The sequence below is a fragment of the Schistocerca serialis genome, chromosome 1 (genome assembly GCF_023864345.2).
Source record: "Schistocerca serialis cubense isolate TAMUIC-IGC-003099 chromosome 1, iqSchSeri2.2, whole genome shotgun sequence".
Lineage (NCBI taxonomy): Eukaryota > Metazoa > Arthropoda > Insecta > Orthoptera > Acrididae > Schistocerca > Schistocerca serialis.
This window is the reverse complement of record NC_064638.1, coordinates 632850345-632877170: the sequence shown is the minus strand read 5'-3', so window position 1 is coordinate 632877170 and position 26826 is coordinate 632850345. Positions and strand designations below refer to the sequence as shown.

Below are 26826 nucleotides of genomic sequence, written 5' to 3'. Positions count from 1 at the left end.
GGGAGTGGAATGGAGGGAAAGGAAAGAGAAGGAACTAGTGATATCTGCTGCATTGAAACTTCATGCGGTATCAGAGGTGACGAGTGAAGATGTAAGCTGGACAGTGACTCGAACTCGGAATCTTCTGCTTAGTGGGCAGTTCTGTTAACCATTACACCACCCGGACACAGCGGTTTTCGCAAATGCTCAGACTACCTCGGGACGCTCCCTGGCCGATCCACACTCCCAATTAGCGTTACCTATCCACATTACTCCTACATCTCCTCCATGCTCGTTAATTTTAGATCCACGTCAGAGGTCGAACATATGTGTTCAACCGCACTGCTGAGTGTTGGTTTCATTGCCCTATGAGGTGAATCAATTACATCAATGCGTGCTGTCTGCTCTTTCGGACATGTGTCAGGCAAGCTTTTGTCCAACATTCAAACAATAAATGCAATATTACAAGGTCTGTGCACAGACCCACCGTCAATTCTGTCAGTCACTTTAATAATTACTACCTTCAAAGTACTGACTTAACTGTAGCATCACATTTAACCTTTGTCAGTGGCGCATTAGTTAGGTAGCAGGAGTTAGCAAATGCTACCGGCCCCACGCCTTGCGGGCGGTAGTGGGTGGGGGGGGGGGGGGGGGGAGGGGGGTGGACGGAGGCCGGCCGCGTTTGGGTGCGAAAACTTTTGTGAGGTTAGTTTTTTTTTCAGTCATTTCAAGTATGGCATTTATTTGTTGCAAGTAGACAAGTGAAAAAGGTGAATTATCTTACAATTTAGCTAAGTTTGGAACATTCTGCCAACTGTTTAATGATGTTCCTTGCGTCACGATGACGTACAGGGTAATCTGTGTGTCGGAGCTAACCTCGATGGCCAGCAATAGCTTCTTAGCGACATTTAGTTTGTGCAACAACCCCCCCCCCCCCCCCCCCCCGGTTCTCTTGCTCACGTGTAGTGGCCATGTCACGGATGCGCGGCCCCTCCCGCCGGAGGTTCGAGTCGCCCTTCGGGCACGGGTATGTGTTTTTCTTCTTAGCGTAAGTTACTTTAAGTAGTGTATAAGTCTAGGGATCGATGACTTCATCAGTTTTGAATTTAGAAATTCACATGCATTACATTAACAAATCACTTGCATGCAACCAAAGCCACACAGCACAACAACTGGAAACACAAAAGCACGGAAGTGTTGACTTTGGCAACAGCAATTCAAAAAGGGCAGTCGACACAAGCCCCGAGGGGTACAGACATCTAACAATCGGTGCTCGGAGGCCGATCGTCAACTAATTTTACAAAGTAGAAGGTTATTAACTGAGTCACATCGATTTTATATAGTGATTCCAAGGCTGCTGACTGAAAAGAGGAAACCACTGAAGCATAAGGTGAGGTTCTTGTTTGTTCATATAACACAATAAAAGAGTCTGTTGGTTCTCGGTATGTAACTATGAAGGAATCAGCTGTTCGTGTTTGATATCATCATAAAACACTGTAGTTTTTATTTGGATGATTTCGTATACAGAAGACACAAATAAGCGTTCAGAATTTGTTCGACCTTAATATTGATATATACTTGAGTTTTTAATACCACAAAGGAACGTCATCGACTTGAAGCCATATTCTAAAAAGGAAAACAGAACGCTGGTGAAATAGTGACCTAGTAAGTATTAGGATAATTAGTTGGGAGAGTACTAAGCGAATTGTGCGTAGTGTCTTACTTGACACGCACAGGTATCGGTTGCATATGGCATGACCCTGACAATGCCTGACGTTCTATCCACAGCAAATTGTGAGCAATGTGTACTAGTACGAGACATGCATATGGTTTCATTTTGAGAAGCAGGCCGCCCTATGAAGGTAACAAATCATCGATATAATGGGGTGTGTAGTGTAAGGTAGAGACACACTTAATGGACAGCTGAAGGCTGTAGAAGATAGTCTCTCCATGGCTGTTACATAAGTGAGTCATGTAGTGAGGTGTGTACAGTGGAGACTCAAACATTATGGACAGGTGGAGGCTGTTCGAGATGGTTTCCCTCTGGAAATGTCAGAAGGCATTTGTGGAGCCGAGACTGAAACTTGATATGCAGCTGGAAGCTCTTGGAGGCTGTCCCTCCAGGGAGTTTCATAAGCGAGACATGTAGTGAGGTGTGTACAATGAATACTCACACTTTACGCGCAGCAGTAGGCTATTGGAGGCGGTCTCCCCCTGGGCGTTGGCCGCAACGCACACGTAGCGTCCGGCGCTGTGCCTGGTGACCTGCTGAAGTGCCAGGCTCTGGTTGCTGTGGATGACGCGCGGAGACGCGTTCTGTGGCAGCACCTCGTCCTGCGGCAGCATAAAGCACTGCTCAGCTACTAAACAGTACTCTAGAACTGGTATATGATATGTGAGGTAATATGCTGTGAGTCTCTCTTCAGTACCGCTAGCCTCAATTATTTATTTATTATCGTATGGCAATACAGACACCTAAGAAAGAAACACACAAATCACTAATACAACAAACGTTAATAACTGCAAACAAACATCACTAATATAGCAAAGTTTAAAGATTGCATACAAACATCAAGTCTATTAATATAATCTTATCGATTCTGGAGTTGCGAGCAGGATATCGTCGGGGCTCCCATTATAGGCTTTTCTGGAACACTCTTCAACAATGTGGCTGATGGTCTTAATTTCTTCGCAGTCAGACTGAGGGGATGGTATTTTACCCCATTTATACAGGGAGTAAGCATATCTGCCATGACGAGTTCGAATTCTATTTAGAGTGGACCACGTTTTGTGTGGTAGGTCAAAATCAGGTGGCTTTTGTGTGATGCAAGGCATGTTATGATTTTGCCATGCGATCCAGTTTTCAGACCATGTGTTTGTGATACTGAAAAGTTCTTGTACATAGGTCCTTGCTGTTCTTGTTGACGGGTTCCTAGGTCGAAGCCTATTAGTGTTTGCAGCCTCAATGTCTTGGTGGTTTGGCAGGCTTCGATATCCCATGATGTATTTAGCCTCAAGAGAATAAGTATCAGTTACTCTGATGCCCTTGCACATTAATAAATTGCCCAGGAAAAGTAGTACATTCTAAACTTGGGTTCATGGAAGTCACTGACATGCATGATCTTACAAGGAGAACACTGCAAGTGCCAAAACTCGATTTCCCAGAAATTTCGCTCAGCGGAGGAGGGGACAAGATAAGTGAAGACTCGTCTGGGCTTATCCGTAGATATTCGACAATTTTTGCGAAAACAAAGGGCAAAATTTTCGAGGTAATTTATGTGCCTCTTAGAGAGTAACGAGTGTAGCCGAAGCAATGGTTCTGTGGCTAGCGTCATGGCTTAACTCTTCTGCAGCTCATGTCCGTAACCCGAATATTACTTTATTTTTATTTTTCGTTTATCTACCCATGTCGGTAGAACATTACTGCACGAATGTTTCCCGATGCGTATGGAATAACGTTGTCCTTATTAGCGTACTAATTGTATGTCTGATGAAGAAATAAAAAAGAATTGGCGCTAACCTTGACAGGGGACACCACCTTGAAAAAGGCATCTTTAGTACTTGATGGGTGTGTTTGTGAGATTCGGTGAATTCGAGGGCTATGCCGTCAGTAGCGTAACTAACAGCCGGGTCACCTAGGACGGAGGGGCCTTGGCAGAGGAGCCTGAGAATGTGTGTCACACAACATAGAACGAGGAGGAGGAGGAGGAGAAGGAAGAGGTGGCGGGGAGGCCACTGAGGCACAGCGGAGCCACCTTCCCTGATGGAGGCTGGTGGACAATCCCACTATCCAGCAATACATTTGCTGCTCTCTTAATGCGACCAGGCGAAATCAGAAATTACCGGACGGAAACCCAATTGACGAAATGGAAAAAGAAAGAGGACAAGGACTCCGGTGTAGGAGAATATCTAAACCTAATAACATGGAACGTTGGAGTGATATCCACAAAGGAAGGGGAATTGAAATGTAATAGATGAAAGGACATGGGATGCAGTATTGATTACAGAAACCCAAAATAAAACGAAAGGTGCCAGTGATCGTGTAAATATACACTACAGTGGAACAATGCAGGTGAGCGCAAACTGGAGTTGATATAATTATTAATTAAAAGATATAGGAACGGAGTGCTAAACTATAAGTTGATAAACAAACGGATATTGAGTATCAGATCTAAGATCTCTACAAGCTATTGAACCTGTGCCACAGTATAAGCATTGCATGCCCCAGAATAAGAGAGAAATAAGTAAAGCAATAAGAGGAAATCCACCCTACCCCGTCCTGAAAGTAGTTTAAAATATCATACCGGAAAATAAAACCCAGTTCCTCGGAGAAAAGGAAGAGCTAGTTTCACTTTTCGTTCATCGTACACTGATATTAGAGGCAGAGTGTACGGAAGACCATGCTTAGCAGGGAGTCAGAAGATGGGGGCATCCCATAAGGATGTGACCTGCTGACAGTAGCACTACGCAGCCAGAAGGTGCGGATGGCTCATTGAATAAGACAATACTACGCCATAATCTGATATGACCGATGCAGAGGTGGCAGAGGGCAGTATATTTCTTCTGGGAGAACGGAAGAAGTGCCTTGCAACAGTAAGTTCCTGGATAATTTGGAGATTATTATGGGAAGCAACAGTACACTAGATAATATTTTGAGTGATAAGATATCTTAATTGCAACGATAAATCCCCACCTTGCACCGTCAAAGCGGATGTTAAGCAAGTAATCGCTTCTTTAACAGAACGGTCGTTCCCTGGGATACCCACTTGACTTGGGACCCAGGGGATGACAACTGAGCAGGCACAACGAGTAAGGTCAGGATGAACGTCATGAATAGCATATTTCACAGGGTGACGAGAGTAACATTGATCGATAACCTAGAGATAGTTCACTTAGTCACTAAAAATTAAAAGATGGACGAAGGAAATTTGTTAGTAAAACCTAGAGTTCTGATAATGGTGTCGACACAGCTGTAAAATCACTACACGATCCCAGCTACAAATATTGTTTCTGATCTACGGGAGACGTAAAAGTATATCCCGTCTTATCCATGGTTTAGAGCTGTCAGTATAAATGACGGTAGTATTCTGATAGTCCTGAAGAGCTGAGATACATGATGTCGAAAAGTCATGAGCGTCACTGATACTTTAGGTCCTGGAAACCTTAGGTTCTTGCAACAGATTGGTTCTAATTTATGGTATGGGCAATAACTAAGGAGAGGGAGGAAGGTTGCGGGGGAACACATTCTAAATTGGTTAAGCAGAAGTTCTGACAACTCGTAATATCAACCGAGAGTGGGTATCAAGTCTCGATGCCTGTTTTATAAAAAACTAATTTGTTAAGTGGGATGATGTGGAAACTGTCGTATGGTGATCGGATAAGTCAGCATGGGCTGTTATCGTTGGAACGGATGAGGTTGCATCCCCATGTCAGCATAGGTACTGTCTATACATCTAGACTGGGTAATGACAGTTGTCAGTCTTACTCCACAGTGATACACCAGGTCAAGTAGGTTCAAAGCAGATGTGCCGATGACCCATAAACGTGACTCTGATACAACAGTCGGGTGAATGAGGATCAAGGAAATACCGAGTAGCGTCATATGATCCGCACCTCAAGTGGTGTTGGCTGGAAAGTAAAGGTAGCTGAGCTTTCATATGCAGCTAGTCATTTGATGACGAAAATAGCGAAACCATGTCAGCTTTTTATCAGAGGCTGTCCCAAATATCGGGACACTTCATCAAGGTCCGTGTGCTTGGTACCAAGTAGAGATCTCTGTCGGGATGGACTGTGGTACGGCGACAAAAATGCATGACTCTCGTTTTCTTGGGAAGCAATTGGAAGCCATGAGAAAGGGTCCAAGCGGCGGCCTTCGGATTGCTCCCTGGAGCTGGCGTTGAGACAAAGCTGCAGATTGCAAACTACACCAAATTCAATAATACTCAATACACAAAACGGGTGTGACCATTAGTCCGATGGAGGATACTAGTTCATTTATGACGAGAGGAAGTGTGTAGATCCGTGTGAGATACGATTCTGTTGACCCATGGGGACCTGAAGAGTGCACCAACTCCATCCCGAAACAACAGATGGGATGAAAGCTGACAAACAAAATTCGGTATTGAGACTTGAAAACGATAGTCAAATATGGCGGTGTCAAGCAGTGGGGCATGCCTCATATGTAAAACTGACACAGAGTAAAATCCTATCAGATTGCCATTTCCAACCTAATCAGATGCTTGGTTGTGGATCATCGTCGTCGTCGTTGTCGTCGTCGTCCACCCCCCCCACCCCCCCCCCCACCCATTCCCCAACCCCTAGCCCGTCTGAAACGATACCGTTATGGGGACATAAACCTCCGTGGTTTCAGAAGACATCACAGCCGTCAGCTACCATACTTTCAGTTAGTTTGCAGAGCACGTTGCTGAAGCTGAGAAGTCGCTGGACGTTGCGTTATGGCGTGGTTGAAGGATTGAGGTGATGATGTTGTCTCGATAAGGCAGAGGGTAAACATCTTCTAGCCAAATACGGTCGAAGTACCTGAGTAGATGAAATCTTTGAATAAGATTCAGATGCTGCATCATCTTATTATGAATCAAACTGATGTTGGGGATACAACGTCTGACGAGTCAAAAGCCTGAACCAATTCCCACATACTGAAGCAGTCATTACACAGGTCTGCGTAACGGGGAGCAAAGATTATAGCGTGCTCACCTTTTATGCATTCCAAAGGTAGCCACGTAAGAGGGGAACGCCAGCGTACTCTCGAAATGGGTCGTGAGGTTTTGAGAAAAACCGATACATCGCCAGAAGTACTACTATGAAGGAGGAAACAGTCGCATTCTCAGCATTTCTTCTTACTGTGTTCGATTAGATTGCGAGCCTTTTCATGATACACTTAAAATTGATGAGTGTAGTCTCTGCAGGAAGTTGGTTGAGATGTTACAGGAGCCTTCAGCGCTCCCGAGCAGCTATTGCAACTTTTTTGTACGGCATGTCACCGGTGGTAGTAAGGGAGCACGGGTGATCGCGTCGGAAACATTTCCTACAATCTCCTCGATGCGATCCGATACAGAGCGTACGAAGATGATGGTAGAGGTATACAGCTGCAAGTTGGTTCTTCGAAGAGCCCATGATGATAACCAGTCTGTTCGGCAGTCCTAAGGAAGTGACAGGATCACTGGAAAGCTGTCATTGTCACAAAAGTCGTCATGTAACGTCCATGTAGCGGGGCCACGATTTTGGAGGAAGACACTGTAAGGTCTGTAACGGAAAGGGTGCTATGGGTGACACTTCAGTGGAGCAGGTAGGTCAAGATTGGAAAGGAATGGTCAATCAGAAGGCCCCTACAAGACGACGCGGTATTTCCTGCAGGAGATGCAGTGAATTAAGGTCTCCAACTTGTAGAGAACGGCATGGGAAGTTGTCGGATTCAGGTGGTCATCTCAACGCAAGTAATTGCCCTGCTCAGCTACAGTCGTATGCACTCGCATTGCCACTGCTTCCATTGTGCTATGGAGGAGAAGCCAATCACTGGCGATATCTGTACGAAACAAGGTACGCATCCCTCGAGATACTCTTTCAGGGACAGTATGGTTCCAACAGAATGTCTAAGAACTGGAGAATGGGCATGAATGAAATGTGTGCCTTGGTGAGCAGCAGAGGTCGCAGAACAGGAAAATATTGTTGTAGTTCTGACATGTTCCATTTTCTTGTCACATTAAGGGCGTCGGGGTTAGACGTGGAGGAGACAAGGGAATTTGTCGTGTTATTGAATTACTGCTTGTCACTTTCCGGTGTCGAACAACATCAAGGTAAACAGGTTCAGAACCGACGGTGTCGAGTGATCGAACGCCTGCAGGGTACTAGAGTAGCCTTCTATCGAAATTTCTTCTGTTTCTGTTTCACTACATTAGGCGATCGGGACTCATGAGAACGCTTATCCGCTATTGACGTAGGAACGAAATAGGAGTAGTTACATCTGGGACCAGTCATAGTTAATTGGTCTTTCGGCCACTGGCCAGTGTCGAGTCACTCCTCTGTAGATTTCTGGAGAGAGGGTATCCGAAAGGGTACACATAGGAGGGGAATGCCACCTCTTTGGTCAGCTACTGGGTGTTTACATCTCCAAAGATGACGCTGCGGGAAACAAAAGAAGGAAAGATCTATTTCCTCCCAACAGTCAAATTTTCTTGCACAACAGCCGGAGGTACCCTTCATGGGAGTAAATACGCAAGGTATTACCGGCGAACTGCCCACAGTCGCGGCAACGGTCGCATCACGGAGGCAATATGTATACGATCGTGCTTTTTTCTAGCTTCAAAACGTGACAGGCAATTGGCAACCCTCAGTACCTTGATTTAGCTGTCATTAATGGGGGAAGTACATTTTGGGGATCATGAAGGGTGGTCGTTTCTGCAACTGACAAATGTAGTAGGATACTGGTGGTGCTGGTGCAATTTCGATATCAAGTTGATATACAAATTAATTAAATTGATTAATTAATTATCGCTGCCAACAACGCCCACTCCACCCACCGATTATGTCATGTGCTTTTCTCAGCCGGCACCTGTGTACCTGCAACCTCCCCTTCCCCAGCACTTGCCCTCCCTTTACACCACTTACTCTACTAGGGGGAATTTCAAATTTGAGCTGGAATTTCGAACTTTGGCGGGAATTTCTTTGTACCAGGGCTGTGCTGACGTCCGGCCCCACGCCCCAAGCGGATATTGGCGAGAAATTAAAAATGGCAGTACCCTTTCTGCGACTTGAACTCAGGTCCTCCTCTACGGAAGGCCCAAGTGCACCTATCCAACAGGATTATACCACCAGACGCGCTTGGAACTGATGGGAAATTAAAAATGGCGAAGCTCTTGCCAGGACTTGAAACCTGGTCCTTTGAACAGAAAGGCCAAGTGCGTACCCAACGCTTGGAAACTTCCTAGATGGAGGAAAGGAAGATTAGGTTAGGGCGCCCTATTTTATTTATTTTGGGAAACCGATGCAATGATCGATCCTAATTACGTAATTAATCATACAGATCAATCCTAATTACACAACTGTATGCCTCCATTGCAGGTGGACTGAAACTCAACCCTTCACCTATGAACTGGCAGGAAAAGGCCCTGGTATCACGTATGATCTTTATTTTTTTGCTCTGGTGGGAAATGTGTTCAACTAAAGAGATGCTGGTGTTAGACAGAGAGGAGTTTAATAGGTGCTTTACCTGTAAGCATACAGCTGAGGTCATAATGTTCTGAACAAAATCGTCATCCCCAGAGCCTACAGAGAGGGTGGTGGTTGAATGTGCATTCTCCTCAATGGGCACTCATGAACTAGCCAACTTCAAGACAGACTTAACCATCCTTTCTCCGCTCGTCCCCACCTCCCTCTCCTCACTGTACATAGGGCCTGTTCTCTCTAGCCGCTGGTGGTCCACAAAGAGGTCACTCTGGTGGTATTGACATACTGTCTCCAGTCCGGGGAGATCAGTCACAGATGTACAGAAGGTACAAGGAGAACGCCGCTTGCAATATATTAAACGTATTTCTCCAAAAGCCTGGACCTGTCTGTAACAATAATGAAATTCTGGAGAACGCTCCAGTTCTCTTTATCAAAATGTCAGCAGCTACCTCCGCGCACTTGCTTTGCGGACTGCACCCTTACGGCGTGGCATGAGTTTGCCGCAATGACTGACCACCTTGAGGCGACGGTCCTTCACCAACACAAAAGCACGTATAGTCAACTAAACCATAAGAGACATATTTAAGCCCACTTGAAGCGGAAATTTTTCGTCTAAAATATAGCGACATAGCCACACCCCAGGACGCTGCCCCCCCCTGGTTAGGGTGCAGCGGCTTCGTCGGTGACTTCACACACAACCTGGGTATGCCTGCAATCCCCACAATAGGACTGTCGTTCTGTGATGGGGAATGCTTTCATTTAATGTCAATGCACCTCTTACACTCTAGCATATGTTAAAAAGGAAAACACAGTCGCCACGATAATAGATGTCCTCTTTCCACGAAAATAGGAGCAGTCGAATTTCTTTTACTTCTATGAGCAAGGTCCGCATAGATTTTACGTTCGACTGCAGGGTATATTTCGAGTTTCATTATTTTGCAACATCCAACGAAGTGCATCACCGCTTATTACTTCGAGAAGTCAGACTATACATCCCCTACACACGTCGTAAAATTGAGAAAAAAAGCTTCCGATCTATTGCTGTGAAAATTACCAATCACGGAGAATGTCCTCGTTATTTCCAAACTGCCATCGGAGTAAAGATAAAGCGATAATTTACACTCCGAAGAAAAATACATCTACATTAACCAATTTCTTTCAGCTTCTTGAACAAATTACACGACCTGAGATTGTATCTTGAGTTCAAAACAGTGTCTGTAAATAAACTGTAATGCACTTGTGTGTTCAGATACGTGAAACAACATTCGAGAAAAGAATCTTTCAATCCCTGGCTCACACGTCAGAAAAAATCACAATCATTTTAAGTGCGACAACAACACGCTATAATTCAAGTAGACGTTGCTGTTTTATACACGTTGGCAAGTCCCGATACCAGTGTGAAGCTTTACCACAACTGCGTTTACGAAAGAAATCGTGAGATTCTCCCTTGTAATGGACCCTCCTATAAGGTTTTTCCACGTCTCTAACTTTCTCCCATGACATCGAAACCGATTACCGATTGCATGCTTACATTTGACATTTTTGTTCCATAACTCCCCTCTACCGACATGCCTGTAAACTTTCTATCACACACTAGACCACTGTGTTCCAGTTTTGTAAGCTTTTTTATCGTCACAGCCATTTCACGCAATCTACTCACATGTCAGGCGGAATAAAACACTATCACTTCTATGTTCCACAACGAGCCATAATTCAAGTGGTGTCTAATTTATAATTGGAGATTATAAAATATAAAATAACAATGGACTTGCGGTAGCATGTATGTTTTAAACATGAAATCGTGACGATAATAACAAGAACTGTCGTGATTTTACGAGAAAGGATACATCCGATTTCCATTGCTTTTACGAGCAAAATCGCCGTAGTTTTGAGAGAACTATCTGCATCTAAACTTTGACCAGTTATACCACTCTTTATAATAGAACCTCCTTTAAGATTTCGCCTTGTCCCTCTCATCTGATGTATCGAAAAATCAATTATTACATATACACGTATCACCCCGTGGAGCACATTGCCAGTGCTAGAAGTCGGTCGCACAGATCTGCATAAAGTTTGTCGACTGTATTGGAGGACGACCATATCCAGCAGACCTGAATCACGAAAGTGAGTTTCTGTATTGGTCCTTTTTCAGCAATTTAGTATAATGTTTTTTCGGCTGTAACATATCAGTCAGGATACGCCTAGAGTTTTGTACACTGCCACTCACTTTGACTCTCCACTATGGCTTCCAGGTCTGTGTCACGTGTTAAAACGGTATTAACACGTTTCAATCCTTTGGCTCTCACAGAAAGCTGAGTATCGCATTGTGTAAACAACGCAGCAACCACAACACACTGGTCGGTATGAATAAAAAACAGAATCGATATTCCTAATTGACAAAAATGTGGAAGACATCGCAACATATGGAACATGTAAGATTTTGTGGCGTTTTAGAGCGTTTGCAGTTATAGAAGGGGAAGCCCTATACAGGTAAGCTCATCTTCCACAGCGACGGTGTAGCCAATGTATCGGTGTTTCGGTTCGACAAGCATTCAAATGGCTCTAAGCACTATGGGACGTAACATCTGAGGTCATCAGTCCCATAGACTTACAACTACTTAAACCTAACTAACGTAGGGACATCACACACATCTATGCCCGAGGTAGGACTCGAACCTGCGACCGTAGCAGCCGCGTGGTTCCGGACTGAAGCGCCTTGAGCCGCTCGGCCACAGCGGCTGGCTCGACAAGCATTGATTGCTCATTTTTCAGTCGTGTACAAGATTACGGTTCCGTTGTCGACCACCGCCGGAAGATGCCGTTCACAACCCGCGCGAGATAGTAGAGATAATAAGAGATAGTATTACGTTATTGGTGAAACAAAAATATTAAAGGATGTGCAGGGCATCGCAGCATATGTAAATAGGGCGAGTCTGTAGCATTGAGGAACTCTTCCAATTAACTGTCTGAAGATGATGAAATCTACGTTTCATCCCATGCTCCATAGTGACAAGTAGCAGATATCTAATGTTCCGCCAAGGCTCCCTCCATCTCAACCAACTGAGCAGGGTGGCGCAGTGGTTAGCATACTGGACTCTCATTCGGGAGAACGAGGGTTCGAACACGTTTCCGGCCATCCTGATTTAGGATTTCCGTGATTTTCCTAAATCGTTTCAGGCAAATGCCGGTATGATTCCTTTGATATGGTAGAGCCGATTTCCTTCCCAATCCTTCCCTAATTCGAGCTTGTGCTCCGTCTCTAATGATCCCGGTTTCGACGGGACGTTAAACAGTAATCTCCTCCTCCTTCGATCTCAACCAAGCTGTGTGAGTCAGTCATTTTGCGGTAATAAACTGTGTACTAACGGATGGACGGGTTGTGAAAGTCATTTTTTATATGGGACGGTGTACTGTAATACGCACTGCAGTATATAGCGCCATCAACTTTAGTACGTTTACCAATTGTTCCGTAATTTCAACGCCAGCCAATGACACAACAGCGTGCTTCCCAGTTTCTGCATTATCGCTAAATCACTCCTCCTCTAACTAGCAAGTACCATATACTAAATTGCAAGTGCAGCTAGATGACTGTGCAACACATCAATTTGACCATATACGTACCAGTTGTTCCATTAGTTTCAACGCCAGCCAGTGATACAGAACAATGCTTCCCAATACGTATATCAACGCTAAATCACCAACCTCGCTATTTTGCAACGACTACATACTAGACTGCGAATTCATGGTCCTATACCGACGCAATTAAGTTATCTATATAATTACAGTGCATCGATCTTAGTGCAGGAATGATGATTACGACTGGCCATCTTTCCCTGTGTGGATGGGCGGCGCAGGGTATTCTCTCATTTGTAGAATAAAGTCGGAGACTGACAGATCCCTCCTACATTGTCCTTTACCAATCCTCCCTGCAGCACCAATCTTAGCCACAGCAGTCATCCGAAAGTACAAGAGCTCACGAGATGCGTGCATGTCGAGGAGGGTAGAGCCTCTAGTCGATGTATAATAGACATGAGAGTGTTGCAGTGATATAACAGACGGTTCAGAAGAAATATATAGCTTATACATGACGGAGATCCAGACGGATGGAATTTGAAATATTTCACACAAATCAACCTCGCTATAAAACATGAAGCATTACTCCTGTCTAGAAAAGAAACAGGAAGGTACCAGCATGAAAGAAATGATCGTAGAGAGTAAGCACATACTCCTTCGGTTACATGGTTCAGCACCTAAAAATCCCACACTATGTGATCAAAAGAATCAGGGCACCAGGCTGAAAATGACTTAAAAGTTCATGGCGCCCTCCATCTGTAATGCTGGAATTCAGTATGGTGTTGGTCCATACTTAGCATTGATGACAGCTTCCACTCTCGCAGGCACACGTTCAATCATGTGCTGCACGGTTTCTTGGGGAATGGCAGCCTGTTCTTCACGAAGTGTTGCACTGAGGAGAGGTATGAATGTCGGTCGTTCAGGCCTGGCACGAAGTCGGTGTTCCAAAACATCCCAAAGGTGTTCTATGGGGTTCATGTCAGGACTCTGTGCAGGCAAGTCCATTAAGGAGATGTTACGGTCGTGCACCCACTCCGCCACAGGCCGTGCATTATGAACAGGTGTTCGATCGATTTCAAAGATGCAATCGCCATCCCCGTATTGCTTTTCAACAGTGGGAAGCTAAAAGGTGCTTAAAACATTAATGTAGGACTGTACTGTGATAGTGCCACGCAAAACAACAAGGGGTGGAAGTCCCCTCCATGAAAACACGACCTCATCATAACACCACTGCCTCCGAATTTTACTGTTGGCACTACACACACTGGCAGATGACGTTCACCGGTCACTCGCCATACCCACATCCTGCCATCGGATGTGTACCGTGATTCATCACTCCACACAACGTTTTTCCACTGTTCAATCGTCCAACGTCTACGCCCCTTATACCAAGCGAGGCGTCTTTTGAAATTTACCGGCATGATGTGTGGCTTATGAGCAGCCGCTCGACTATGAAACCCAAGTTTTCTTACGCCCGCCTAACTGTCATAGTACTTCCAGTGGATCCTGGTGCAATTTGGATTTCCTGTGTGATCGTCTGGATAGATGACTGCCTATTCGTTAGTTGATAGTGTGTCAGCAGCACTTAGCAATCTGGACGTGAGAGTTTTCTTCCCTGTACCTACATAGTGTGCATCCCATGCAACCTAATTGATAAATGAAGAATTAAAATTTTATGCATTATAACCGCAACCGTCTGCCACTGATATCTCTACACACATACAACTATGCATGCCTATTACGAAGCGTGAAGTCTCGATTTCTACAGCTTATACGACAATGCAACAGACCCGCAAAGAGCGAAAAGCTCGTCGCAAAACGATTCTGTAGGAGATGTAAGCATATTTAATTTCATCCAGCTACAGAAATAACATCTCGATGCAAGATATATTATCGATATTTCCTTTTTGTGGAAAGAGAACATCTGCTATCGTCGCGATTGTGTTTTCGTTTTAAATAGATGCTTGATTGTAAGAGATGCATTGACGTTAAATAAAAGCGTTCTCCATCACAGAATACCATGCCTATTGGAGGCATTGTAGGCATGTTTATACGTTGTGTGAGATAGATGATGCAGCCAGCTGCGCCCTGACCATGTGGCGTCACGTGTGGGCAGGGCTGTGTCGCTATATTTTAGACGAACAAGTAGCACTTGTGGCGGCCTTCCATTTTTCTCCTAAGCTTTAGTTAACTATACGTGCTTTTGTGGTGATGAAGGACAATGGGCTGAACGCGGTCAGCAACCGCAGCAAGCTCACGCGGCGGTGGAAGGGCTGTAGACCACAAAGCAGGGCGCGGTGGCAGCACCTAGTCAATTAAAAAAGCGAACTGGAGCATTTTCCAGAATTTCCTTGTCATTCTAGAGGGGTCCAGTCTTTCCGAGAGATATGTTTAACTGATTCCTAGCAGAGTTCTCTTCTTACCTTTTGTCTATTTGTGTCTGAATTCTGCAGACTGGAGACAGTATGTCAATGTCACCAGAAGGATCTGTCTTTGGACCATCACTGGGAAGATAGAACCGGCCTCTATCCCTGTCTACAGTGATGAGAGGGAGGAAGGGAGGGATGTGGGATAGAAGGGGTGTAAGACTGCCTCCAAGTTGATTAGTTCATGAACGCCAATCGAGAAGAATGTACGTTCAACTACCGCTGCCTCTGCAGTCTTTTGGTACGATGATTTTCTTCATTGCATTACGACCCTTTTGTTGGGAGTGCTGGTATTTTCACGATAATTTTGAAGTTTAATTAGAACACTGATCATTTTTTCCATCAGCTGTGGTAGCAATTAGCTGGACTGCAGGATGTTTGTCTAGCAGGCATCAGTAGCAAACGCTGATGTCAAACTGCTATAGGCACTGTCCTCACCTGTAAGCTTACAGATAGTACACTTATTGAAGTCCTATCTGTCTGACACCAGCATCTCGTCAGGTGAATATATTTCCCACCAAGAACTAGAGTTTGAGTGTGTCTCCAAGGGGGCATATAATTGTGTAATTAGGACTGGCCTATATGATTAATAACATAGCTAGGACCGATATTTACTTCAGTTTCCCAACCAAAATTAATAAAGTACACTAACTTCACCTTCCTTTCCGGAATCAGGGCAGTTTCCATGTCTTGTGGGACGCAATTGGGCTTCCCATCCGAAGGACCAGGGTTTGAGTCCCGTATAGGCCACCGCTGTTTTTAATTTCTCGCCAATTCTCGGGGGGGAGCTGGGCTGGGACTTCTGCACAGACCTGGGACAAAGAAGTTCCCGCCAAAATTTGAAATTCTCACCGATAGGGAAGGTGGGGAGAAGAGTGGGGGGATGGTGAGGAGGAGGGAGGGTTTCAGGGACCTATGTACAGTCTGATAAAAGTACATGACGTCATCCAAGGTGGGGTGGCGTGTTTAGGTTATAATTAATTGACCAATATAATTAATTTGCATATTATTTTGATATCAGCTTGATATCAAATTGCACCAGGACCCCTGGTACCCTACTACTGCCACAGGAGATTGGTTGTCCATTAGGTGCATTCTGTTAAAAAATTAAACACTGTTTCATACCTAGTCTCTTATGAGATCATGGTAAAAGGTAAAACAACACGCTTTTTACAGGAGTATAACACTCGGGAGCGGGCAGGCTTCTTCGTTACAGTTAAGATGTAGTCATTTCGTAGTTTACTAAGGACGAGATTTCTTCAAACATGTTTTCAATTTTCTCCACAAAAAAACACTGGATTTCTAAAGATAAATGAACGCATTTTATCTAGTTACAAATCATGAACCGAAGCTAAGTTTATTGAAAGCCGCATTGTTTGTTTTCATTCCACGGTGTAGCCAAGGAGTGAAAGTTATTAGGGTCGTAAAGATCTGCTGTTAAGTATTCTGGTCTGTCTGAAGTGAACGACAGAGCTCTATTGCCACTTGCTTACAGCTTTAGCCTTTTAACAGTACCATATATCCTTCATGACGCCGCCAATTTCGAATACGTGCTCGCCCCACAGGCGCCATCCAGCCAGAGAAACGGCCTCCTACATTCATGGTCACTTCCTGCAGTCTCAGTGCCCCTAAAACCTACTGTGCATACGCGGGGATTTAACGTCTCGGGCATCAATGGCGTGGTCCCTGCTTACTTACACTTTGAATACCTGATGACTCGCTACATGGACAGATTCCATAGTAGGTAGCAGGCGAAATTCCCTACACAGTCCGCCCTTCTACAAAAAAAAGTCTTGGAAGCTTAAGGTACAACACACTTGAGGGGACCGAACATCTGTTAATCAAAGTAGTAGGTGAAAATAATGGAACAATGTTGGGAAAGCCATGGTCATTGTCCTGTGAGGAAACTCGGATGTTCAAATGATTCAAATGGCTCTGAGCACTATGGGACTTAACATCTGAGGTCATCAGTCCCCTAGAACTTAGAACTACGTAAACCTGACGAACCTAAATACATCACACACATCCATGCCCGAGGCAGGATTCGAACCTGCGACCGTTTCGTTCGTGCGGTTCCAGACTGAAGCGCCTAGAACCGCTCGACCACAACGGCTGGCAACTGGAATGTCAGAAGGGAATCTGTCCAAGTGACTAGGTCAGAGAATTGGTGTAGTCACAAAATAAGATCGCAGCACTAGAAAGGACGAAGTATCGCGAAGGCTTCGGACGCATGCCCTTCACGCACGTACTCACAAACAAGTTCTGAGCCCCCTGGGGATGGACAATTTATAGTGCTGTCGGTTTCTGGACTAGACATGTGATGAGAGAACTACTTAAATATTTGCGCTATCTGTTGTGGGTACAATGGTGACGCATTATGTAGGTACTACGGTGAACTGAAGTGCCGTTGTCATATTCTGCGTTGTGCTATTGCGTAAACTTACGTTGTGCAGCCACGTGAGCTTCTTCCACGGAGGGTTGGCCTTGACGTGGCACTCGAAGTAAACATCGTCGCCCTCCTTGATGTTGTCAGCTCGTAGCGTAGGTCCCAGCCGCAGCGTCACTATGGGCGCGACTGGAAAAATTGGAAATTTGTGGTAATATCTTATGGGACCAAACTGCTGAGGTCATCGGTGCCTAAGCTTACACACTACTTAAGCTAACTTAAACTAACTTACGCTAAGGACAACACACACACACCCATCACAGAGGGAGGACTCGAACCTCCGACAAGGGAAGACGCGCGGACCCTAACAAGGTGCACTAGAACGCGCGGCTACACCGTGCGGCCGCGACTGCATAACACATGTATTCCATTATTAATTCACGTTATATGTGTAAACAAATGGTGATATGTACTTCCTGCAGAAAATTTAAACTACACGAATCAAAAAGGTGTTGCATTGGTATTTAATGCAGAATAAAGTTATTAGAAAGCAGTTCCATTATGTGGGGTGCATCATAATTATTAGCGAAAACTGACATGAGTGAATGTATATGGTAAGAGTAACAAAGAAGTTGAAGGAGCCGTCGGTCCTCAAATGAAACAACTGCAATATCATTGTGAATACGTGGTTAAAAATCACTAATGACTTCAGTATGAAACACTGACCCGATTAATGCTATCGTATTGGAAATACGCCACGCGGGAATGTTAGCAGAGAAGCACCAAACTAGCTTAGGGGTGGCCTTTAAGACGTTACGTGCTTTCAAAGAGACTGGGAGCACGGCGACAGTGGATAAATGAGGGCTACCAAACGGAAAAGGCATTGCACTCAATTAAGTTCCTTGTTAGGGTGACTGTTTCCCTAGAGACCAGAAAACTTCTGTAAAGTTAATTTAACGGCACACTTGCTGTCTGAACAGTGACACATGCTGTTCGCATGAAACCAATAGTAACTTGGTTTTTAGTGGATATATGAAGAAACTAGAAGCAGTATCTTACAGACATTTGAGCGAGAGTAATTCAAACAATAGAGTCATTCTCTGTCTTAATCATTTTAATAGTTGCGACTGTTAATCTCAATTGAGTTGTGAGGTACATCGTAAAATCATAATCACTGAAGCATTTACAAACACTATTAGTACTATAATAACTATCCCTTATTTTTAGAAACATAGTTGGAGAAAGTCAGCGATCACACTGTAATATTTCAAATAAATTATAAAACAATTCAGATCGCAAAGACATGTTTATTTAAAGGTGACTGGTTTAGATTATCACATGACCATTTTCAGACCTTCAGCTGTAATATAATGCAGGATATAAGTTCGATGGATACAGAAAAGGAACTTAAAATTAGCTGTAAAATTACAAAACGTAGATACACCCATACTATTGAACAATGGCTGTTCTTGGTGCAGGAATCACTGAATGAGGACAATAAACTGCTATCCCTGATTAAGATTAACAAATAAACAATAACATAACAGAAAAAGCAGTCATTACATCCTTTTTAACTTTTATTGTCTAGCTTTTTATTTTCATATATGTACTTGTTATTTGTTATTTTTAACATATAAGTAGCAAATACTGCAATTTAATAATGCCTTGCTAGTACCAGACAGAATACAGTGAAGAACAAATGGAACATAATGCTTTGTATTTGTAGAATAATTTTTGTAGAAGTTATTGGAACATTATTTGAACAGAATGAGAAATAATGAATTTAAGACGTCTTGAATGAGAATTGGCTATGTTATGCTTTATATCAAAATACTCAGTGCATTAGGGCTCATATATATATATATATATATATATATATATATATATATATATATATATATATATATAAAAATTAAATCGCTCTGTTGGTTCCACAGCTGTGAAATACCCGTAATTTTTAGTGACTGCCGTCGCTGATTACTGTGTCGGCTAGGAGGGGACCAGTGGAAGTAGCAACGAATGAGAAGCGAGCTCGCTAAGACGTTATGGATTAGGATTGATAGTGGGAGCTATATTTTGGATTCGGTGAATGCAAGTCTCGTTTTTAGTCACGGTGAGGGGACATGCGAGAGTGAAGACGTATTTCGAATGGCGTACATGTGTGCACAGTTACACAGAAACACCAGAAATGAAACTTAGTTATGGACAGAAAAATTAAGTGATGTCGGTGGCAAAGTGCAAAGCAACTTAGCAAAGAACTATAAATAGAAAGTGTAATAGCATGGTAGTCATGCCATTGCCGCCTACCGACAGCAACTATCGGCCGCCGAACCTAGTTATTTATTCGCGGCAAAACTTATGTTTGATTAATAAACAATTAGAGTTCAAATTTAGCTCTTGGACGAAGTGCCATGGCCATTCCAAATCACTGCAACTGTAATTCAATAATTTTAAGCTGTTCATTTTCTGCAAGGATCTTTATACACTATAAGCTCTTTTGGTACTTCTTTGTATAAGTTTATTATCATATATAGAATAACACAGGTGTGGGCCAAGATCTCATAAAAACCAGTGGTACATTAAGTTAAACGTCCTCAGGCTAACAAGTAAGCAGTAGTTTAGTGTGTAAAGTCCCAAAAATATAAATTTTTCGACTAAGTCCCTTACAAAAACTGGGCTCCAATTTGGCCCATAGTGTATGGCTAGGGACAGCGATAAATACATCAGGAAAACGGACATGTTCCCCTGTTCACTATGAAGTGAAGCGTACAGCACTCTCGTGGATAAGGGTAAAGTGCTGGAGCAGTGATTTGTAAAGACTTGCCAAGATTTTCCAGACAATCTAGAGGTGCTTGAAATAATTTGTAACTCACTGCAGACCGTGTAGAGTGTAGCATGCAAATCTCGAGGACACCACGTAGAACACCTCCTTTAACAGGTGAGAATGCACAGTAACAAGTAATCTGCATCATGTGTATTGTTAAGGCAGTCCATAGGAGATATTTAAGTGGAATTATGTGCAAACTTGATCGAAAAGTTCAGATACATTAGTTCTATGAGAGGGCCGGCGATGGCCTACTGAACCCCACGCGCCCACGGTGTGAGGGCCACATTAGGGCCAACCTACGGCCTCTCTCGGATTTGCTCGATCCTTCTCGGTAGTTCCAGGAACAGCGCAACATTTCATTGAACATTTCGATGTTGCATTTTGATGTGTCAGCGCTATTTACCAATCGCTATTTGGTCGTATTATGAAGGGCGTTCACAGATCCAGTGGCTCTTGGCACAAAAAGAGATAGTCTAACTATCTATCATCGCAAGCCTTTGACAATGAATGGGAATGACAGTAGAGCCTGATGAAAACTCTCGACGTCTATTATACAGTCGCATAAGCGACTGGTACTACAGATATCCTGTGAAACGGTATTACAAAATCACGCACAGAAAATTAAAACATTTGGTCACGAAAAAGCCAAAAATTACGACGATACGTATGGGATTCATTGTTCAGCACATCAAGAAACACTCTGTGCTGAATTTTCAGGCATGCAGCACGTGAAGATGTGTTGGTATCAACAGAAAAATCTCTGAAGTCACCTAATTTCTCCATTTTTAGTTGCAACAGTTTTCGACTGAATAAAACGCAGTACGGAAACATTGTATATTACTGCAAAGTACGATGTTTACATCAAGGGGCTTGTATGGAAAGATTTTTCGATTTAAAAGTCATTATTGTTGATTTTATAAAGGAAAACTGAAGGCAGGAGCTAAAATTAGAACACACGAAATTGATTGCAGGCCTAGTATTTTGAGTGGACGTGACTGCAGACTGCCTGTAGTAAGACCTTACAAGGTGAGGAACAACTTCTTTCTTGTCTGATCTGCCTTATACAAGAGACACATTCTGACAAACACTGTCCAGTTCCCTAACTCACTGTCGTTAATGAAAATCGGAGGTTTGGTGGACACTGCCGGTCTTACGTCTGTTTTGGAACTGTTTCCGAGTCTGTTTGCCATTTCAGTAGAAAGTATGTGCAGCTGAAACTGATCTTCAAGGTAATTCCTGTTTTAATAACAAATATTTTAACTTTAAAACTGTCCTGGACATCTATATTGCTTTCCCAAAGTACAGTTTCCTTCTTTCTATAACGAGCTGCAAAACTGTTACAATATTTCGATCGCCATATTTATGCGAAAAACCTTTTCTCGATTATGAAACTAAATGAGTTACAATTACGTGGCAAAATAAACCTGCATCTGTCTTTATGTCGACAGTTTGTAGAAAAAATTGTATTATATTATCAGTGCGCCAAAAATAATGAAAAAATACTGAAAATTTATTTTGTTTCTGACATCTGTTGTTAGGAAATGTAAAATATGAATGCGACGCGTTCGCAGTTTCGCCCTCTCCCCCCTCCAATTAGTCAGGCAGTGTGCTTCTGCCCAGGGACTTGCCCTCATCATTGAATCATAGTCATCATCATTCGTGACAAACATCATCACCAATCAAGCAGTGTTCTGTTGTAGTGGGTGAAATTTGAGGCGAAGCTGAGCGTTATACACTCGTGCGAGGGCATGGCCCACGAGCCGAAATGTTGGCCGGCTCTGAACTAGGACAATATTTCAGCATCTACGTCTACATATGAACTCCGAAAGCTAGCGCACGGTGCCTGGCGGACCGTACCTTACCATTAATGGTCAGCTCGCTTCCTGATCCACTCACAACGAGAGCGTGGGAGAAACGACTGCTATATGCCTCCGAACGAACCCTAATCTCTCTAATTTTATATTTGTGGCCATTACGCGGAATGTATGGTGGCGGCAGTAGAGTCATCCTCAGATGCCGATTCTTTGCATTTCCTCTATAGCACTCCTCGAAAAGAATGCGGCCCCCCCTCCAGTGATTCCCATTTGAGTTCCCAAAGCTTCTCTGTAATACTAGCGAGTTGTCCGAAGCTAACTGTAAAAGATCTAGGAGTCCGTCTCTGAACTGCTTCTATGTCTTCCTATAATCCGACTTGATGTGGATCAAAAAAATGGTTCAAATGGCTCTGAGCACTATGGGACTTATCATCGATGGTCATCAGTCCCCTAGAACTTAGAACTACTTAAACGGGAATCGAACCCAGGAACCCGGGCGTGGGAAGCGAGAACGCTACCGCACGACCACGAGCTGCGGGCTGATGTTGATCGCAACAATGAACAACCTATATGTGGTCTCCGTTAAAGTCGACTATGCACCTTACCTACTATAATCTGTACATGCTCATTCTACTTCATACTGCTTTGCAACGATGCACATAGCTATTTAATAGACGCGATCGTGTCAAGCAGCACACTATTAATTCTCTACTCGGACATTACATGTTTTTTCTCCCTATTCATCTGCATTAACTTACATTATTCTATATTTAGAGCTTGTTGCAATTCATCACACCAACTAAAATCCTTCCTTCATCCTCCTATGTAATTCAACGACGGCACCTTCCTGTACACCAGAACATCATCAGCAGAGAGTTGCAGACTGCTGATATCCCTGTCCGCCATATCATTTATACATACAGAAAATAACATCGGACCTATCACACTTGCCTGGCGCACTCCTGACGATATCCTTCTCTCTGATTAACACTCGCTGTCAAGGAGCCCTTGTTGGGTTCTTCGAGTTATTCACATAACTGAGAACTCATTCAATACGCTTATACATTCATTAATAGTCAGCAGTGTGGCACCAAGTCTAATGCTCTACGTAAATCTAGGAATGTGGAATCTGTCTGCTGCCCTACATCCATGGTTTGCAGGATATCATGTGTGAAAAGGGCAAGCTGAGTTTCGCACGAGTGATGCTTTCTAAAATCGTGCTGATCTGTGGACTGAAGTTTTCCTCTCTCAAGGGAACTTATTTCATTCGATCGGATAATATGTTCAAGGATTCTGCAGCAAACCGATTTTAAAGATATTGATATGTAATTCTGCGATTCCATTCTTTTACCCTTCTTATGTATAAGAGTCACCTCCACTTGTTTTCCCTCACTGGGAACTTTCCACTCGGCTAGAGGTTCGCGATAACTGCAAGCTAATTAAGAGGCAGTGTTTTACAGTACTCTTCGTAAAAACGAATTTAGATTCAATTGGACCTGGCTACTTATTTCCTTCAGCTCTTCCAGTTTTCTCTACACCAAAGATGGTTACTGGTGTGTCCTATGGTATGCTTGCGTGAACGATTTCTTAAATGCGAAATTGAAAATTACGGCCTAGGTTTTGCTGTCTTCTACTACCACACTAGACTGTCCAACGAGTGACTGTATGGAAGCCTTAGACACACTTAGCGATTTCACGTAGGACCAGAACTTTCTAAGATTATCGACAAGATATGTTGCTGAGATATGTCGGTAGAAGTTGTTGTAATCCTCGCACATCGATCTTCATTCTTACAGCTATGCTCGAATTTCTTTTAACTTTTGCCTGTTGTCATTTGTGGTTTATCAGCATTTTCGAAATTTCGTTGCCAAACCATAGTGTTTCTTTCCACCCTTAATCCACTTGCTCGGCACATTTCCATAGTATGTTTTACAATCCATTTAAACTGTGTTCATGATTCCTCTACCTCCATCGCACTGGATATCAATTCATTGTTTACGTGGGATGCTATTCAAAATGGTTCAAATGGCTCTGAGCACTATGGGACTCAACTGCTGAGGTCATTAGTCCCCTAGAACTTAGAACTAGTTAAACCTAACTAACCTAAGGACATCACAAACATCCATGCCCGAGGCAGGATTCGAACCTGCGACCGTAGCGGTCTTGCGGTTCTAGACTGCAGCGCCTGTAACCGCACAGCCACTTCGGCCGGCCGTCGGATGCTAACAACTGCCCATCTGCTCTTTCTAGGATAAACCCTCTTCTAGTTTTCTTGATTGATTTATTAATTTTAGTAACCAAAGTTACTATGATGACATAATGGTCACTAACCCTTGTCTCTACTGTGACGCCACCGATTAGTTCTGGCTTCTTTGTAGCTACAGGGTCTAAAATATTTGCACTGCATACGGGCTGTCGAACTACCTGCTCAAGACAGTTTTCGGACAATCTGTTTCAAAGTCAGTGTCGGCTTATAACCGTACATTCTCATTTATTTAGGGCATAGCTCCTTTGTGAGCCCATGTTTGATGAAAGCTTTTTGTTTGTATCATCATGTACTTTAAGCAGTTTGTGTTTTCTGGAAGAATTGTGATACATCCCGCATGTATCGTTACATATTAATTCAATGGTTCATGGCGTAGGAATTATTTCTTTTGATCATTAACATCTTGTAACAGGTACCATTAGTTGGAAGGCATTAAAAGTGAACACATAGAGTAAACTCAGAACATCAGATAAGTAAAGCAAATATACTGATTGAGTTAACACATCCCTCAAGGCAAGCGGAGAATGAAAGACATATTGACCACATTCAATGGACTCCATTCTATTAAGAAGCTTATTAGTAAAATGACAGTGACCTAATTATGGCTTCCGCAGTGAATAGGAAATCATCTTTTCTTCGTTTCAATGTGAAAGATGGCAAAGATAGGAGGGGCGTTCATTTAGTAATGCAACAAAGTTTTTCCTCAGACTTTTTCGGTTGAAAAAATGAGGAATTTGTTGTGAGACATCGTGGAAAATTCTCGCTTTAGCCGCTACTGTTTCATGAAGATCCGACAGGTGGCGGCACTATACGTTGAGTTCAAAATGGTGTCTATAATGGACGTGCGTTCCAAGCAGAGAGTTGTCACTGAGTTCCTGGTAGAAAATCAGAGCATCGCTGATAATCATAGGCGCTCACAGAATGTCTGAGGAGACATCTAAGTGGACAAAAGCATGCTGAGTTGTTGCACGAGGCGTGTGTGGTCATCGCAACAGGGTCGCATAAACGTGTTCAATCTTCAGCGGTGCCGGCCGTGCGCACGCGGCTGTGATTCCTGCAATGTGGGACCGTGCAGACACTTTCATTCGAGGTGCTCAACTGGACGGCTCTGATGGTAGCGCTGACGCACTAGTCGACTTGTTGGGGTACCGAAGCTGTGGGCCCACTAGGTTCCTCGTCGCCCATAAGAAGCCCACAAAGAGCAACGAAGAATGTTCTGTAAGGAACTGTTTACGTCTTACGAGGCTGATAGTGACTATTTTTGTCGAACATCATCATAGGCGATGAAACCTTTGTTCACGACTTCGAACTGTAAACGAAAAGCAATCCATGGAGTGGCGCCACGCCGATTCTCCTCCGAAGATAAAGTTCGAAGGCGCACCACACGCCGGTAAAGTCATGGCAACGGTCTTCTGGCACTCTTAAGGGGTTATTCTATTTGATTTTCTCCCTCAAGGTGCAACGATCTACTCTCAAGTGTGCTGCGCTGCTGTCGTCGAATTGAAGAAACGAACTTACACAAGTTGCTTACCCGGGTGGAGTTCACAAAACTTCATTGAACTATATTTTCTCATCCATTCTACAGCCCGAATCTCGCACCTTCCGACTTCCATCTGTTTGGCCCAATAAAGGACGCACTTCTCGGGAAGCTGTATGTGGTGCAACAAGACGTTGGCTCCTACGTCGACCAGTAGAGTGGTATCATGCTGGCACACGGGCCCTCCAAGTAAGGTGGTGTAAGTCCGTCGCACTGAACGGAGATTACGTTTAAGAATAGGGATTTGTAGCCAAAAGATTGAGGAATAATATGGTGTACGGAGTCATGAATAAAACGAACCTGCTTTCAGAAAAAAAGTGTGTTGCATTATTTACTGAGCGCCTCTCTTAAAGCATGGTATAGGGCCGTGAATACTCGCTCCTCACAACAGCATTTCTTACCATTTACGACATTACCTGCAGTTTTTCCGTTACCTATGACCGTATATAAAGCATGAATCATCAAAAACAGGTCATGTGAAATGTATCCTAAACCACTAAATATAGGAAGATGCAAATTTCGCTGAGCTATAGCAGATCGTGTGGCAACTTTAATTCACTTACGCAATTAGCTTTTGACGTTCCTCTATTATTATATAACTGTGTATAAATAAATTCTATGCTTGCTGATATACATGAAACAAATAGTCAAAAATAAGTATGGTGACGAAGACGAGACTCAGGGCACAGCTCAATAACAAAAGCCATTTAGGGAAGGCAAACATGGAAACGGAGTTTGTTAAATTTTGGCAATAGTTATTAGCGCTGCAACAGCAACAACGTCAACACCAACAATTTCGACAGAAATAGACCTAGCTGGAACAGTGGTGGGAGCT

General features: G+C 43.5%; 1 protein-coding gene across 1 annotated transcript in view; it reads right to left on the bottom strand.

The window, feature by feature from the left end:
- Positions 1–26826, bottom strand: part of LOC126419775 (nephrin-like) — a gene marked incomplete at its 3' end in the record, with an annotated part of 483228 nt that overhangs the window by 15336 nt on the left and 441066 nt on the right. Inside the window, exons 8-9 of the mRNA XM_050086987.1 lie at positions 17606–17736; positions 2154–2313 (exon numbers count right to left, since the gene is read on the bottom strand). Of these exons, the coding sequence (XP_049942944.1) occupies positions 2154–2313; positions 17606–17736 (291 nt within the window). The remainder of the gene's footprint in view (positions 1–2153; positions 2314–17605; positions 17737–26826) is intronic.